The 19,099-nt window shown below is 36.1% G+C and overlaps 1 protein-coding gene across 3 annotated transcripts in view; it reads left to right on the forward strand.

Annotated features, from left to right (window-relative positions):
* Ush2a (usherin) overlaps nt 1-19,099 on the forward strand; it is a 724,044-nt gene that overhangs the window by 578,987 nt on the left and 125,958 nt on the right. For all 3 annotated transcript variants that reach the window (XM_076831652.1, XM_076831654.1, XM_076831653.1), the window contains 4 exons: nt 289-486; nt 1,477-1,631; nt 3,999-4,197; nt 18,598-18,705. In XM_076831652.1, coding sequence (XP_076687767.1) covers nt 289-486; nt 1,477-1,631; nt 3,999-4,197; nt 18,598-18,705 — 660 coding nt within the window. The remainder of the gene's footprint in view (nt 1-288; nt 487-1,476; nt 1,632-3,998; nt 4,198-18,597; nt 18,706-19,099) is intronic.

Here is a 19,099-nt window from a genome sequence, read left to right on the forward strand (position 1 = left end):
TAATCATACATTATTGCTTTTATTTTTCAATTGTTTATTTAATGAATATAACTATATATCTCTGTTCAGAAATGGTGGATGTTGTGCTCTAAAATTCCATATCTCTACATCTATCAAACACTTGAAATACATTTTGACAATTTAGAAAGTAAAGATATTAGAGCTTTATTTATACCCAAAGAGAAAAATCATAGTCTTTTTATGTTTAAAGGTTTTGATATTCATTTATAATATGATGTCGGAAAATGAAAAGAAGAAAACCTCATGATCTTATTTCTTTCTTTCCAGATGTGAACCTTGAACCTTATACAATGTATGAGTACAGGATTTCTGTATGGAACAACTATGGGCGAGGATTCAGCGAAGCTGTTAGAGTCAGAACAAAAGAAGATATTCCTCAAGGATTGAGTCCACCTAGGTGGACCAAAATAGGCAATCTTGAAGATACAATTGTCTTAAATTGGAAGAAACCTATACAATCAAATGGTAATAAGCTACTTTTAAAGTAGAAATATCTTAGTCTCATAAATCCATAAGAAAACTGAAATGTGTTTAATATACATATAATTGATATGCAGCTAACCATTAGGAAATATTTATTGATGAAGAGAACTTTATCTATATACTCACTAATAATTCACTTTGTGATGTAGTCCCCATAGATTTTTTTGTCTAAATAAATAAATACAAGATCCTTGAATCCTAGTATATATCTGAGCTGCTTTCAAATAAATAAAGGAGATTCAAGGAAGGCAAAATAGTTTTAATATTGAAAATAAATTTGTTATAGAGTGATAGAAAATAAGCAAAATTGATACTTTGATTACCTATATCAAGAATCTGCATCCTAGAGGGAGCATGGGAGGAATAGACGAATTGTAGGTAGGACAGAGGGGTTGGAGGAGAAGGGAGGGGGTATGGGGTAATTAATTATGGTGGAATATGATGATTATTGTTATCCAAAGTACAGGTATGAAGACATGAGTTGATGTGAATATACTATGTATACAACCAGAGATATGAAAAATTGTTCTCTATATATGTAATAAGAATTATAATGCAATCTGCTGTCATATATAAATTTTTAAAATGCACCCTTCCTAATAGTAAAGAACTGTTTGATTATAGCAATATAAAAAATTTAGGGTATGGAAGCAGGAAAGAGGGTACGAGGAAAGATGGTGAAATGAGATAGACATCATTACCCTAGGTACATGTGTGACTGCACATATGGTGTGACACTATCATGTACAATCAGAAAACTGAAAAGTTGTGCTGCAATTGTGTACAATGAATCTAAATGTATTCTTCTGTCCTATATATCTAATTAAAATAAATAAATTTTTAAAAATAACAAATTAGAGCTCAATGACGCTATGGTGTCCTACTTCTTTAGAACACTAAGACATGTTAGTTGTTTGTAAATGGTTAACATGATATGATAATCAAATGCAGCCATTTCTCTGTGTTTTTTAGGTCCTGTTATTTACTACATTCTTCTCCGAGACGGAATTGAACATTTCCGGGGAACATCATTGAGCTTTTCTGACACAAAGGGAATTCATCCATTTCAGGAGTACTCATACCAGCTGAAGGCTTGCACGGTTGCTGGTTGCACTTCCAGCCGTGAGGTAAGGGGAGTCGCCTGAACACTGAAAAAAGGGGTCATTGTGAGGCCTGTGTGAAGGTCCTGCCATTAACAGATAACATTGCCCCATCCCAGTCATGTTGAGTAGGGTGCTCATGTGGAACCTTAACTGGGGTGCTAATACTTAAGCCTGAAAGAAGAGATGCCTGGAAGGGACATGTAACCAAACATCAATGTTTTATTAATACAATACAAAATCTTGAACCAGTATCATCTTCTCATTAACACTCTTCTCTCACCAGTTTCTTTAGATGATTGCCATCTTGATATGATTTTGTCATAGCCAAACACGTTGAGACTTGATTCCAACGTTAAGAGGTGGTGGGACTTTTCAGAGGAGTTTAAGTCATGAGAGAGCCACTTTATAAAGGGTTAAAGACCTTCTTGTCTTGGGGAAGTGGGTTCTCACTCTCATGGGTTGGATAGTTACCATGAGAGTGGGTTGTTATAAAGCGAGGTTGCCTCTTGTGTTTTTCTTCTTTCACACAGACTGCTTACCCTTTTACTTTCTGTCATGAGTTAAGACGGCACAAGGCCCTCCCCAGATGTGAACATATGATATTGGACTTCCGAGCTTCTAGAACCATGAGCCTACACACACACACACACACACACACACACACACACACACACACACTTCTTTTCTTTGTTAACACAAAGAAAATAGCATTCTTGGGTATTCTGTCACTGCAACAGAAAACAGACTAAGATAACAATAGTCTATAAATCCATAAAACTTCCCCAAACATTCTTCAGTTGAAAAGATTTTGTATCTAAATAACACATCAACAAAAATTGCCTGCTCTTAAAATTCAGAGAAGGACCAAAAATTCTAGCATAGAAAATAAATGGTTCTAAGTCTTCTATAATAACCTTGGCAAGAAAAAAAATGAAATTCTGAATTCAGGTACCATGGGGCAGAACTGAAAATATCAGAAAGATACAGCAGATAACAGTGAACAACATCTATAGATAGGACTTGATAGTCAACTCTACCTAGAGGAAAAAAGCAAAGAATTATGTATATTTTCAAGATATATGGCTTGATATCACAATTTGTGGATAATAGTCATTCAACAAGCATATTTTTTAAAGTGATAAATATTAAAAGTTAAAGAATAAAATTAATTTGCTTATGTTTTTTAAAAAAATGTAGAGAAGGAGCAGGTAGCATGGTTACCAAATCAGTAATTATTTGTTACATTACATGAAAATGCCTGGCCCAATGCTGCATTAGGTGACTGGAGTTTGCCAGAAAAATCTAGGCTGGAAATTGAAGCTATGAATTTTAATATGGTCATCAAAGGCGTCCATAGAGAGAGAAAGAAAACATAAATGCAGAAGAAAGAAAATCTCATGAAGGCATCTGGGAAGAAACCAACACTTTAGGAGGAAAAGAAAGAAAGAATCCACAGAACAGCTTGATTCTTTCCATATGTTTGAAACTGGAGAAGAGCCACGTCTTCACACACTTGCTAGAACCAACTAAAACACTCAAACTGATCAGCCACAGTACACATGTGTAGTTTTACTCAACAGATCCCCAGAAACATCTCTGTGCCTGAGACCATTGAGACAGGTAGCAGCTGACTGGCCCTATCAAGTTATGGTCTGAATGGTCCTTGCACAGTTCCATACTTTTGGCATAGACAAGGCTCACACCTACCAGATGTCAAAACGATTGGTTACAAAGTGAAATCAGAGTTAAGTCTGAAAAAAAACAAATGTGGCCAATCTTAGTCCTAAACTATATTTTGATTTTATTGACTCAATAACTGGTTGTTTTTTCATTTTTTTCTTCTCACTTGGTTCTTTTTCTAGAACATTGGCATAGACACTATAAAATCATCCCGGTGTCACAGGAAGAGTACAGCAAAGTCGGCCCATTTATACTGCTCGAAGCATATTGTATGCAAGCAAGTTCAGATGTAGGTTTTGCTCCATATTTACTGGTGCTTAAAATGTACAAAATCAGGCTGTTAAAATGCAAAGACACTGATGGGCCATATGGAAGAGAGTTATCAAGAGTTCTCTAGGAAGACAGTCTGCCAGCCAGATTTTACTTGTTTAAACTGAGGGCAGCACTCTGCAGTCAAAATTGTTGTTGAACCTGTTGTGATAAATGGTAGTCTGAGACTTATGTAATGTATTCAAGGTCAGATTTCATTGTTTAAATAGGATGGGAGGGAAAGAAAAGAAAAAAAAAAAAAAAAGGAACTGCTTCTCCAGGCCCCTGCTAATGATATGCCAGGCCAGACCACAACATTTTAAAACAAAAGTGACATTCTCATTGATCGGGATACCCAGTGTACTATTACAATAAATTGCTGTTTAATTCCTGTGTTTTCAGGTAGTTGCAGCTACTACACAAGGAGTTCCTGAGAGCATCCTGCCACCAAGAATCACAGCCCCAAGTGCAGAAGCTTTGCATTTGAGCTGGAGCGTCCCTGAGAAACCAAATGGCGTCATTAAAGAGTACCAGCTCTGGCAGGATGGGAAAGGTCTCATCTACACTGACACTGCTGACAGGAGGCAGCATACGGTCACAGGTGAAAAAAAATGGAAAACCTACTGGAAGAGTCTGTCATTGTGGTTAGGGGGGCATAGCATCCCAGGGGTGTGTGTTTGATATATGAGGTCACTTCGAAAGGACGTGTTCTCTTGACATATGGTCAGGTCCCACTTATCCATGCTAATAGAAGAGCCCACACTGGCAGCAATAAGCCACAACAGCAGATAACTTCAGAAATAATTTATATTTGGCTTTGATATGCATTATGTGTAGGGTTTTTGCATCAGTATTAACTTTTTTTTTTGCAAACAAACAGATGCATTTTCATTCCCCAAGGATGTGCTCATAGATAATGGCAGTAGGACAGTCAAGAATGTACTAGAAGGTTGGGACAAATCAGCTAGAGGTCAACATTTATCTACTAGGTAGATAATTAATATATAGAGCTAGTTGGCAGTTGACTGGTCATGACTATTTGTGATTATTAGTAGTATTAATTAATATTAATTGTATTATTTTTATTATGTATTATAACACTATTTATTATATTTAGCTTTAATAATATAATAATACAGTACAATTGTATTATGTTACATATTTGTATGTGATGATTATATAATAATTAATATGTTTTACCTTGAATGTTACTTCCAAAGAGAAAAGATGTATTCTTTTGGTTACCTACTCTAGAGCAGCATCTCTTCACATACTACCTTATCACCTTGTTTTAATCATAGACTTCTGGCTGCTGTCCGATATTTAATTGTACATGGTCTTTTTATGACTCCCTCCCCCTTGAATGAAGACGCCAAGAGAGTAGGGACCCAGTCTAACTAGTTCAGTGCTATATCTCTAGCATTTAGAATAAATCTTAACATGCCAATAGAAGCTAAATAAATGTTTGGGGACTAAATGAATTTCATATGTGCCAGATACTATCCTAAGCACTTGACATGCTCTGTCTAATTTGATTCTCATCACAAACCTGTAGTGTAGAGAGAATTGTTATCTCTGTGTTATAGAAAAGAATACTTTGAGAGGTTAAGTAATTGAATTCCTGATTTGGGTCTACTGAATCATCCCAAAGAGTTGTGCAAGTTTAGATCCTGAGACCACATGTAAGATTTTACAAACATTTGCTTTTCCTATATTGTTCACTCACCTCCTTCCAAGACCTCACAAGTGAATAGAATCCTTCCCATAGACTCCATACCTTGTAGGGGGCATTGATAACATAGAATAATAGAAAATCATATAGAATTGCAAACAGAGCCAGGCATGGTGGCATGGTGGCGTGGTGGTGTGGTGGCAAGGTGCATGCCTGTAATCCCAGCAACTTTGGAGGATGAAGCAGGAGGATCAGAGGTTCAAGGCCATCTCAGCAATTCAGTGAGTCCCTAAGCAACTTAGCAAGACTCTGTCTCAAAATAAAAAAAAATTTTTAAAAGCTGAGGATGAATGTGGTTCAGTGGTAAAGCCTTTGGGTTCAATCCCCAATAATCCCCTCCAAAATGCAAAAAGACCTTGAAAATGTGCCTAGTTTTTCAGGAGAAACAGGCTGTACTATGTAGGTTAAAAAACAAATTCATCATGTTTTGTTCTTAAATTCCAAAATTTTCTGTTATACAAGAGAACATTCATTGACCAACTCTCCAGTGTTTATCCAAAGAAGTCATCAGTCTGAGGAAGCTGCTTGAGACATATTTACATACTAGCACATTGCATTCCTTACCTCAAGACCCTAAACTAAACCAGGGATAATGGGGAGACAAGTGCCCTCATCAATTCAAATGATAAAATTACTTTTGCATATCTTATTTCACTTAAAGAGAAAATCACCACAAATGATGGAAATAGCATTGTTGTATAATAAAACCTTGCCCTTATATAGTGGTTTTTTTTTTTCATTTTAAGTAAACATTTCCATTTTGACTCATTTGGTTCTTATCACAGCCCCATAAACAAGGGAGGTTTTCAATAGCCACAGTCGAAAGATGAAGTAAACTGACCTACTCAGGCCATCCGCAGCATCCACTGTCCCCATCCATAAGGAAATCCGAGTACTGTTTTCTTCCAAAAATAAATAAGTTCCCCACTTACTATATTCTAGATAGTTCATCAAATGCTCTAAAATAAGATTGCTGCTTCTATGATTCTCTCAGCAATAAGGAAAACTGACAAGAATACCTGCAAATACAGTGTGGTCCCTGCTGCAAAGAAACTGTATACAGGCTTGGGTTTGGAAGGGTGTGAAAATCTAAACAATTACTCAGGGTAGACAATGGAATGTTAATTAGAGCTTTGAAAGCCAAGGTCCTGTGCATTATGACTTTGTACTTATAAAAGGTATCACAATAAATTGAGATACAAGGCAAAAGATATTTCTTCTATAGTATTGATTTGCTTAACCAGCATTGGCTTTGAATTGTTGCCAGCTATACTTGCTTATATTTTTTAGAACCCAGCATCTATACACCAAAATTCAGTTGTAATGTTCAAACCAGCAGGATTAATGGCCTCATTAATTTTAAAATAATTGCAAAGGTTTTTCTTTGAATTCCTTCATTCCACCAGTTCTTCCTTTCATTGTCATTTCTAATCAATATTTCCATGATAGAGGAGGATTTCATATATACACCCTAGAACCAGAAATCCTCTTTTATTTGAAAAAATATTTTAACTTTTTTCCCCATAATTTGAATTTTGACAATATCATAAAATGGAAAAAATCCTTTACAAGTCATTTGGTACATCTTTCTGTTTTAAGTAGATTTAGAGACTATTTTGCTCAGGCATATAGCCCTAAAAAGAGATTTCTTTGTCAAGTATGGAAATAAACTCTCATTCAGCAAGACTTTACCAATATGAAGTTCCTAGGGGACAGGGACAGTGCTAGGCTATAGAGAGATAATCTAAAACCTGAGATCTGTATAGTGTTAAGCATTTTATCTGCCAGGGAAAATTCAGTTCCATGGTTAGCTGAGTGACCAAATGCAGTACGGAAATATTTTATGATGTGAATGACTATTTTATTGAGTTCATGGAATGAACTAAAATAATCAAATTTATTTCCCATTCCATCTCAAATGTTTGATGAAAGAGCTGCCTGAACCCCCTAGGATAAATGTTGTGATTTTCTCATCATTTCCAAAACCTTGGCATTCCCTAAGCAGCAGAGCACTAATGAAGCCGTAGTGCTCGCCTTCCCGGAGCCTGAAAAATCTAGGTCCTTGGAAATGACAGAAGGGAAAGCCAGCACCTTGCCTCAGCCCCATTGTCTCCATGCTTATTTTTAATTACCTCAAAGCTTTAGAAACATGATCCCGTAAATGCTTTGTGGGAATAGTGGCAAATGCACTCATCACGTGAAATCCATAAATTGCTTATAATCCTCTCAAGATGTTAAAAAAAGCATTAAGTAATTGAAGACAGGAAGTCCTCGGTTAATTATTTAGAGGTGTTATCAATGCTTTAAGTAAACTGAAGCGTTTTCTGCTATCTCACTGAGCTGAATACCCATGGGGGCGAAGGAGTAGCAGCCATTGTCTTCTCATATTCACTAATGCAAACAGCACAGGGCAGCTTGTCAATAAAAGACCTTTTCATATCATTTATTACTAAACACATCCATCCGTCCTGTAAGGAACAATCTGGATGTCAGGTCTGGCATCATTTCACTTTGGGTTACCCCTATCTTATGCGCTGGCCTTCTAATGTGCGCTTAGAAGTAGAGGAGAAGGTAAAGGGATTAATTAAAGTATTAAATCCACCAGAAAAAATAAATGAATTAATTGTGTCCTCTTTATCAGCCTGTATGATAAAGGCCAATGTGTCTCTTAACTCTAGGAAAACTATTTCCAAAATTAAGAATTAATTAAAAGTTGATTATCATTGCATTTAGTTAGAAGGAAAGATCCACTATTAAATAAGCAAAGAACAATTTGCCTTCCTTTCTCATCCTCTTAAAGCAAATGAAACCTCTTGTGCTAAATAACATACACCCTACAATACTCATTATAGCAGAAAGTATAATAATACTAAAGTTATATTGGAACAGATAGGCATCACTGTTGAAAATGAGACCGTAATTTGACCATTAATAAACAAAAAGTGGAAAATGCTTTAACGGGATTTTACTTTTGGGTCACTCTGTGCTCCCCTAGTGCCTTTCCTCTTGGTTTTTATTACATTTTATTGTAATGTCCTTTTTTATTGTTCCTATTCCTCAACTAGTAGGTAAAGCTTTTAAAGGATAGAGACAATAGTGTCCGACTTGCTACTGTGTTCCTGGTTACCTATCACAGTACTTAATGTATTCAAAAGATATTTGTTGGAATAATAAATATTGAATAATATAAATATTAGTATCTAAATGATTATATTGATTGTCGATCCAATCCCATTGTCAAACACATCTTTATCTCAGACAAGGATGGCTACATAATTTGCAGGCCCGTTGTAAAGTGAAAATTTGGGTTCCCTTGTTCAGAAATTGTTAGGAATTTCAAGACAGTGAAAGCAAAGCATTGAATTAAGAAGGGGTGTCTAGGTGTAAGCCCTTCTTTGACCGCACAGATCACAAACCTACAAAATCAGCCTTGATCTCACCATCTGGGTTTATATATCCTCATTTCTTCTACTGAACCTGGAAGAAAACTAAGGTAGTGACCATGTCCTCGAAACAGCCACAGGAGCTTCTCTGATAATTGCGTGTGATTCTCTGGGCTTCCTTTCCCCACCTACTGCCTAAATACTGGCCAAGCACTAGAGCTGTGGGGAAAAAAAAAAAAATGACAATTTTATTTCCATTTTTTCCAAATTTGAGGAAAACTAACTTTGTGCTTGACCTCTTGCAAAAAATGAAGAAAGAAATAGGCTAGCATTAGCCATTCTTTTTTGAAACCTGCTTGTAGATACAATAGTAAAGCCAAAGAATTATAGTCATCAGCTGCCTAGACACTTATTTTTAAGACAGAAAACGTTTCCCCTGGAATCCCAGATATTCTGAGGTCCTTTCCTGAGCAATCACTAATTCTGTTTTATCCAGCAGTGCCAGCCAGCCCCTTCACTCTGCCATGTCCTTGTTTTTAAAAGTTTGCACAGCATCAGAATTTATTGCCACCTGATGCCACACATTATTTTTAGAGAAGAAAACCTTGCCTGAAAATGGGGAGAGGAAGCCTGCATCCCACACAGCATTGAACGATAAGAAGAAAAAAGTTTTATAAAAATATCATTGTTAAAATCAAAAGCATGGGTCTTAGTGACTATCAAGAATGATAATCTCAATGTTGATCTAAATTTGGGAAGAGTCTGCCAAAGAACTAGCTCATTTAGGAAGGGCTTCTTGGTATGAGTCTGATCACTAAGATACTGGAAAGAGAGCCTAATCTTTGGCCTAGAATTTCACATAAAATACAGAATTAAGAATGCAAATTAGCTTGTGTCAGGTAGTCAGAATTGAAAGTCATGAGGTTCTCTCCTAGTATCTATAATTCAGGAGTCCCTTTGTTTCAATCCAGTTCATCTGAGGTATCAAGTGAATTCATAGAGTATTAGTGCAGAAAATGGACAGAAGTGACTTATGACTGCTCATGGAAGGGCAAGGAATGGTTTGGCTAAGTAGAATGGGAGATAGTAGGATAGTAATAATTGTTGTGTGCATCAAAAAATGAGGACTTTAGCATGTGAGCTACTAGTTATTTCTTAAGTCAACTTCTGTAAAACATGTCATAACTGGAATGTTCCTTGGCTCTCTCTTAAGTAATTCCATGATGCCCTCATGTACCAGTTTTGAACATCTTCATTTTCGCATATAATCGGATTACTGTAAAGTAGAATCCTGCCAGATGGCATGGTGCATGCCTGTAATCCCAGCCATTCTGGAGTTTGAAGCAGGGGATGGCAGATCCGAGGCCAGCCTCGGCAATTGAGCAAGACCCTGTCTCAAAATAAAAAATTAAAAGAGGGACCGAGGATGTGGCTCAATAGTAAAATTCCCCTGAGTTCAATCAGTGTGCCAAAATGGCAAGAAGGAAGGAAAGGGAAGAGAAAGAGGAAGGAAGGAGAATCCTGATATAGCGGGATCCATCACAGTCAAGATTAACAGTGGGCTGCCAGAAGTTTCTGAGAATCTTCACAAGCCTAGATGCTCTGGAGGGGATCATATGGTGAGATCCCAGGCCAGTGAGGGCAAGAAAAAGTGCCAGATGAGACTGGGGTGTGACCCAATTTATCCAGACCAAACATTCAGTTTGAATGAACTGGTGCCAGGACAGGTTATTTATCCAGAGCATCGTTATTACACTACCTTATAACAAAAACTTTTTATCTAACAAAAGTTTTTGAAGTAATGCAGGGATCTTGGCCCTGGAATTAACCCCTTACTGTGTTGATCAAAGAATTCATGGAACTGAATTTTTTCATTTACAAACATTTTACTCAATTATGGGGTGCCGTGTGACATTTCAGTATATTTACACATTTGTGTAATGTTCAAATAAGGATGAACATATCTATCTCCTTATCATTTCTTACTGATGAACATTTTTTAAATCCTTTCTTCAAGCTTTTTCAAAATATGCATTGTATTATTATCGATGTATTATTATTACAATGTATTAAACATCTGTAGTCACCCAACTGTGCTATAGCACAACAGAACTTCTTTGTCCTCCTGTAACTTAGCACTCACTGATCAACCTTTCAAATTACATATTCTTTGGGCCTATTTAGTAGTTCTTTTGAAAATAACAGATGACATTGTAGAATCAGTGGCTGAATGCTTTGAAGCAGCACTTGCTATCTGAAATTATAATGGACAAAGTGCCTTTTCCTGACTATTTATCTGGAGATTAAAAATTAGAAGCAAGCTGTTCTTTATAGAGTACATCAAATGTAACTTACATAGACATGGGTTTTGTTTGCCAAATCATATTTTTATGAACCATAGACAGACTTTTCACAGTCTCTTTTTAACACACATTTACTCTTGAAAGTAATGCTACTTGGAATTGTAATTGTAATGAGTTTGGTTATATTATGCCTCTTTCCTTTGAAAGAGAACATGATTCCCTGCAGAGAAATTCAGGTAATTTGCAGCCACACTCATCTTCACTATGCTGAAATGTTAAAGACTTGGCTTCCCTCCATGCATCTGCCTTTCTCTACTCTACAACTCTTATTTCCTACTCTTTTAATTCGATGCTGAGCACTTGAATGATGTTTTCTTTTCTCCTTCTACTCTTCGACTTCAGGATTAAGTTACAGTCAGAATGGTTCCTCGGAGACATCACTTTATTTCCCTCTTCTCATCCTGATCAATTCATGAGTAGTTTTCAATTGGTGTGCCCTTTTCATCGCCTGTTGCTAATATTTCATATATATCTCATTTTAAGGACTACCAATAGGGGCTTACTTAAAATGACAGCAAATTCCAGTTGAAATGTGTGGATTTTATTGAGTTTTACAGAGTCATATATATGAAAGGTCATTCAGTTCATGTAAATCATCTATGCCTGATGGTTGCTGATGCTTTTCTTATAGATTATTTCAATTGAGCCTATTAGTAACCCAATCCTTTTAGCAGTCTGAAAAACACCAGCTCTAAAATGTGTAGAAAATGATAGATTTAGGTACTGTCTTTTCTCAAGTTAATCTGCAGCCTGATTAAGCAATTTATGTGCTCAGATTCACAGTTTAAAGATGGGAGAACTGAGGCACCTGGAGGTTTCCTCCTGTTCATGGTTGGTGAGTAGGTAACTCTTAGAACCCAACAGTCTAACTTTGGACCATGGCCATCCAATGTTTGTGCTCTACTGTCTGCAACCAGGACTCAGGACAATATTCACAATGAAATATTGAAATACATATTCCCATTTGGATTTTTTTATCTTACTGGAAATCTCCTTGGACTTTGAGCAACCTATGTCATTCATTTTCACTAAAGGGCTAGGAAGCCTGACCCAATTGTTCTTGTCCAACTTCACAAGTTTCAATCCTGATATCATCCTTTCTTATCTCAGTGATCCTACACAAGTTCTTCCAAATTTCTCTAGTTAGCTCCCTTATCTACAATGAACAGATAATAGCACCTTCATCGGGTAGTTAGTGCAGGTATTGATTGTGTTAATGCCTATAAAGTACACAAAAGAGGGTCTGCTTATAGTAACTGCTCAATAAACTTTAGCTGGTATGTTATTTTCATAACTTAATAACTCACTTCTTCAAAAATAATTACAGTTCTCATAAAATATGTTTAACGTATAGAATCTAATGAAAAGAGAAGAATAGACAGCCACCACCAAAAGAAGACCTGTTTTATTATTTTTTTAACTTTACAGTTTTTATATTGGTTCACATTTGAACAAAATCTTTTAAATATATTTCTTTTAAGTGTTGTTGCAATGTACACAATTAAGATTTGTCAAAAATATTAAAAATAATATTTTAGCCAGGAGCTAAATACAGATATCATCCCAGCTACTTAGGAGACTGAGGTAGAAGGATCACAACCTCAAAGCCAGCATAGGCAACTTAGTGAGATCCTGTCTCAATATGAAAAATGAAAAGGGTTGGGGATGTACCTCAATGGTAGAGCACTAGTACTACAATCTCTAGTATTACAAAATAACAACAACAAATTTTAAACAAACCTGCTGCACTGATTTCTACCATTTTGATGTCTTTCCGATCTTTAGAAGGAAGATGCTTATTGATGAATTTCACTTTCTTCAGCTGTACTTTTATGTGATGGCAAGAACGTAGGGCTTGGTGTTAAAGTTTGTTTGCATCCTGACCTATTCTTTAATTCACTGTGCAAATAGTTCCTTATGTTTCATTTTTCCCACTTACAAAGCAGGAATAGTATTGCTAATATTCAAGGTAAAACCTCTTCATTTATATAATAAATGAATCATATTGTTGCTAACTCTCTCCCATAATCCCGTAACTCTTTCTAGATTGTATAAAGGGAAATCACCTAGAGAGGATGACATAATACCAGTTGCTGTGGTGCCCATCTATAACATGTATGGTTCCCAGGCATAGCATGCTCCTGTGTGTTGGCAGATGACATTAATCATAATTTTAGGAATAGTAACATTTAGAACACTTTATCATGCAAACTACCACACTTAAAAAATGGATACTTATTGGCTCAGGAAAGTAAAACATCAGATGTAGACTTTGGTAAGGTTCATTCAAGGCTGCCAAATGATTTTGTTCCCTGTGCTTTGGGGTTATACTTTTAAAACCAAATGATATTTCTGGGAGGCAATTTATTTTCATTTCTGAGCTCTGCTCCATTTTTAAGCTCTCATGGTAACTCCAAGTAATTAAAAAAAAAAAAAGTTCTGATCCTACCTTTAACTCTCATGATTTGATCTATGCCATGTACTCAATTCAGAGTGGCCAACATGCAAGGAGAATATGGAGGGGGGCCTGGGTCATATCCACTCCTTGATTCATGTGGGGCCAACTCTAAATAAAACACGAAGTTTGACAGAGTTGCCAAAAGACTGGCTTCTCCAAGGAAAATTGGAGCTTTGTTATAAAAAGAATCAGGAATGGATTGTGAAAGGTTAACTCACATAGCAGATGCGGAGTTACATACTTGTAAACATCTATTAAAATGGGCCTGTGTATTTCGGCCCTTTGCCTCACATGGCTCTTTAAATTGTCCAGCATCACCACAATTCGGGGTCAGATATAAGCTGTTAAGAACAAACTGCCTATGAATTAGATGAAGATCTTCCACCTTCACTTGTGGTTTCAAGCCCCCATCTTTCTGGACTTCAATCTTTCCACCATTCACCGTGTGTATTTATTTTTTCTTTTCTCCAAATTGTTCAGTTATCTTAAAATTTATCAAACCTCTGGTGACATCACAAGACCTTTGCTCTTTTTACCAAATCTTGGTGCCATATATACAGTTATTTTATTCTTAAGTAACATGTATTAATCATGCATATTAATGGGGTTAAGTGTGATATTTCAATACTTGCCTAGAATGGGCTCTGATCAAATCCATCTTTCTTTTTCCATCCTCCCTCCCCCAACATCTTCCAGACTCCTCCTCATCACTACTACTCTACATTTATTAACCCATTTTCTTAACATCCACATATGGAAGAGAATATGTGGTATTTGTCTTTCTTTGTCTGATTTATTTCACTCAATACAATGTCCTCCAGTCCCATCAATTGGCAGAAAATAACTGGATTTCATTCTTCTTTATAGGTGAATAACATTCCTTTGTGTATATATACCACATTTTCTTTATACATTCATTCTTCAGTGAACACCTAGGCTGATTCTATACCTTGGCTATTGTGAACAATGGAGCAATAAATATGTAAGTGTAGATATCTCTCAGACACCATGATTTCAATTCCTTTGGATATATACTCAGTAGTGGACAGTTGGCTCATATAGTAGATCTATTTTAGTTTTTTGAGATACCTACATGCTGTTCTCCATAATAGCTATACTAATTTACATTCTAATCAACAATGTCTGATATTTCTTTTTTCTATCTTCAGCAGAATTTACTTATTATTTTTATAATGGTCATTCTAACTGGGGTGATATATCTCATTGTAGTTTTGATATGCATTTTTCTGCTGGCAAATTAAATTGAGCATTTTTTATATGTTTGTTGACTATTGGTATTTCTTCTTTTGAGGTGTGTTGATTCAGATCATTAGCTAAAATTTAAATTTTATTGCATGTGGTTTTTTGTTGTTAATTTTTGTGTGTTTCTCAGTTATTCTGAATATTAATTCTTTGTCAGATGAATAGGAAGTATTTTCTCCCTTTCTATAGGCTGTCCCTTTACTCTGCTGATTGGTTCTTTTGTTGTGCAGAATCTTTTTAGTTTGACCTCATCTCATTTGTCCATCTTTGCCTTTGTTCCCTGTGCTAGTGGGGTTATACTTTTAAAATCACTGCATACCCCATTATCTTGAAGTGTTTTTCCTAGTACTTTCAGAGTTTAGGGTTTTACATTTGGATCTATTTTGATCTGAGCTGAGCTTATTTTTCTACAGGATGAGATATATGGGTTGAGATTCAATCTTCTTCATATTAATACCCAGTTTTCCAGTACCGCTTGTTAAATAGGCTGTCCTTTCTTCATTGTCTATTTTTGGCACCTTTGTGAGAATCAGTTGGCTAAAGACACATGGTTTTAATCATGGGATCTCAATTCTGTTTCATTGGTCTATGTTTCTGTTTTTATTCCAGTAAAATACTGTTTTGGTTACTAGGGCTCTGTAGTACATTTAGCATTTAAGTACTGTGATTCCTACATCTGTAATCTCCTCTTGATTTAGCAATATGTTTGAACACCTCTGACTTTTGGACTGAGGCTTTCTGCTCAAAGCTGAGTTCTAAATCTCCCCTTAATTCTTGTACCCAAGCAGCTTTAAGAGAAGCACAGTTCCTCCACCAACCCCAGTGGTACTCTCTGCTAGGTGACTTCATCTCACTCAATTTAACACCTATAACAAATTCCTTCGGCACATCCCTCAGTCTTTCAGAAGTTCTTAAGGACTAGCTGCTTTGTCTGATGTTCCACCTCTAAAGAGTTGCCCACTAGCATTCTAGACTCTGTGTAGAAAGAATGCCTCTCAATTCACTTCAGAAAGATTTGTAAGGAAATGACAATTTGCATTTATATATATATGGATTTTCCTCTTATCCATTACCCTCACTACAGATACTTTTAATCCTCTAATCAACCTTCATACACCACTGTGATGATTTTTTTTCCCTAATACCCATCCTAAAATTTTCTACAGCTGTTACTGCATGTCTGAAACTCGACCAGCCAAACCCAAAAATAAGGAAACAAGGCCATTTTTATTTCTCAGAGATTCCAGAAAAAAAGGAAAAGATCTTGAGGATAAACTGCCTACACTTAGCAAAAGTGAAAAACAAAAGGTTTTCACTTTTACCAACCGTATTTATTACATCTGGCATTCAGAGAGAAAAAAAAAACTAGAAACATTTATTACTTGCAAATTACATATTTTTGTTACTATTTTTAATATTCTGAAGCTAGAGAAAAATCTCCAATTCAGTGAAATTGATGCTCTGGGCAAGGATATTCACAGAATTATAAGGAAGATCCTACAGATGATAGACATCACAGCCTCACAGCCTGTAGCCCCACAATCCTTTTGGTACACTTTTGTGTATCTGCTTTTCTTTTCTTTAATATTTAACTAAGTTAGTATTGAACACCTAAAATACTCACTATAGGGAGTAAAGACTAAAACAACAACAACAATAACAACAACAAAATCCATCCCTACTCTCAAAGCATTTGCATTCTAACAGAGAAAGCCAGATGTTCAGATGAGATGGTGTCACAATGGGCAAGACCCCCTTTTCCAGTCCTGGGAGTGCAAGGGGGACATTGTCAGGCTAGATCAGTTTGCCACTACAGCATCTCACTTTCATTCCTGGAAATTCTCTTCCGTTTTCTTTTGAGCTCTATATTTGATAATCTTAGCATTTTCTCATAAGCTTTTATCAAACATATGTGGCTTGGGTATGGCTTGGATCTTTAGTCATATTCCTCTTCTGTGCATCAGGTAAATATCAAAATTATGCAAATCCTCCATAGCAACCAAATGGAAGATTATAATCAAATAAGTACCTGCATCTTATCACTAAATTGATAAGGAAACACAAAGGGCCTGAGACTGAATCCTGGAGCAGCTCCAACTGTAGAACATTATTGCTTTAGCAAAGAACCCAGACTCCTGCTCCTGTTCTAAATGAATCAGATCATTAATTTTTTTCTTCATATAACAAGCACCTACTTTGTGCCCGTTGCTGTTTGAAACAAACTCCTGGCTCTTTTGGAGATTATATCATGCAGGGGAAGACAAACAATAAATAGAGCTATAAGGAAATATCAGAGAATGCTGATGGACCTAAAAGAAGAAAATTATTTAAGGAGATTAAAAAAGGATAGCTGTCTTATTTAGATAGAGTGGTCAAAATCTTTTAAAAGTAGCCTTTGAACAAAAATCTACATAAAATGATATGGTGACATGTGAATGTCACTCCACCAAAGGAATAACATGCAAAAATGTAGTTCAAAATTTATGAAAAATATATATAGTAATCATTGGATCTGTGCTATAACTTAGCTCAACTATTTAACATGAACATTAAGGAATGCTCTTTTTGAAACGTTTTTTTTAAAAGAAAAAAAAAAGCTTTGATATTGTTTGAACCAAAGGAAGAGATGTCTTATAAGTCTCAATATACCCCTTGTTGAATGGTGCTGAGTCTTAATGTTGCTCCTGCTAATATAAAATACTACTCTGGGTATCCCATTTCATCTTCTCATATAAGCTACATGCTATAGTGATTCCCCATTTTACAGATCAGTAGACCAAGGCAAAGAGAAGCTACATAACTTGTCCAAGGTCACCAGCCAGAGTGGTGAAATATAACAATATACAACTTCTGTTGTAAATGGATTGTCATTTTTTTCCCTATGAACATAGTGAACAGTTACTCTTTGTACCATATTCTAAATACAAAAGAAGTAATAAGTAATATTCTTCATCAAGTTATCCTTAATCTGTGTATAAAGGCAAAACCAACATATTCCATAAGTATGAGATGATACATTTGTTGCATATATGGTGAAGAAGTGCAGTTAAAAGATAAAGAAATGTTGGTTGGGGTTAATATGAACTGAATGTGGCTTGGGTCCAGAAAATATTGAAACTAGCTTTCTTTTTATTTTTTCTGCCCCTATTTTTACAAGAAGCTGTTGCAGAAGCTCAGGTGGTTAGCATGGAGAAGAGAATACTCGGGGGAGATTGGCTAACTGTCTACAAATATTTAAAGAACTGTCATGTGGAAAAGAAATTAGATTTGTTCTATATGTCCCCAAGGGTGGTAGCAATAGAAAGATTTCGACACAATACAAGGAAGGACTTTCAAACAAAATAAGGAGAACCCTAGAGCTCTTTATGAGCAGAATGGGCTCTTAGGGAGATGAAGCACTCCAGTCACATAGGTGGGACAGCATCTTCAGTGACATATTTAGAGGGGAATCAGAAGATGAATAGATGAATTACATGAATTTAAGATCTCTTTGAAGGCTGATAATTTGTTATTTTTATCAGTGTCAAATGAAACTTCTATCAATATTTGCTTATGAAATTCATACCTTCATCAAAGAGTGTTTTAGGGGGCTAGCTAGAGTGTAGCTCAAGAAGTGGACCACTTGCCTAGTATGCCTATGGCCCTGGGTTGGGTCTGGAGCACTGCAAAAGAAAGTGTGTTTAAAAGAGGGTGTTAAAGTTTTTGCATATCACATCTACAACTCTGCATGTTACTTCTGGTCACTAATTGATAAGAAATAATCTCCTCAGCATATATTTCACTTCCTGTTTGTTCTTTCTAGGTCTCCAGCCTTATACCAACTACAGCTTCATACTTACAGCTTGTACATCTGCTGGATGCACTTCAAGTGAGCCTTTTCTAGGTCAGACCCTGCAGGCAGCCCCTCAAGGTAATGAAAAAACATCCATGATTTGGGGGAAGAAGTTTTCATCTGGCATTCTACAGTGAACTCTATAAACACTTTCATAACAAACAAGGAGGGAGAAATAAAGTTGACAGGGCCACCCCCCCCCCAAAAAAAATTCTTTGTCCCCGTTCTCCAGGATTGACTAAACTATATGTGGCTTCTCAAGGTGAGTTTGGTTTCAGTTCTTTAAGCCTCTTAGATTTGCTTGTCTGCAGAAAATAATGATTATATACTTGAATATGAAGTTTCTCAAAAGATTCCAAAATTAAATATTTCCAGAGTTCCTTAAATACAATAAGCACAGTGCTCACTGCCAAAGTTGACTAAAATACTCACTGCCCTCAAGAACTTGTGAGTAAGTAGGAATGATAGTCAG

Source organism: Callospermophilus lateralis, chromosome 13 (assembly GCF_048772815.1).
Source record: "Callospermophilus lateralis isolate mCalLat2 chromosome 13, mCalLat2.hap1, whole genome shotgun sequence".
NCBI lineage: Eukaryota > Metazoa > Chordata > Mammalia > Rodentia > Sciuridae > Callospermophilus > Callospermophilus lateralis.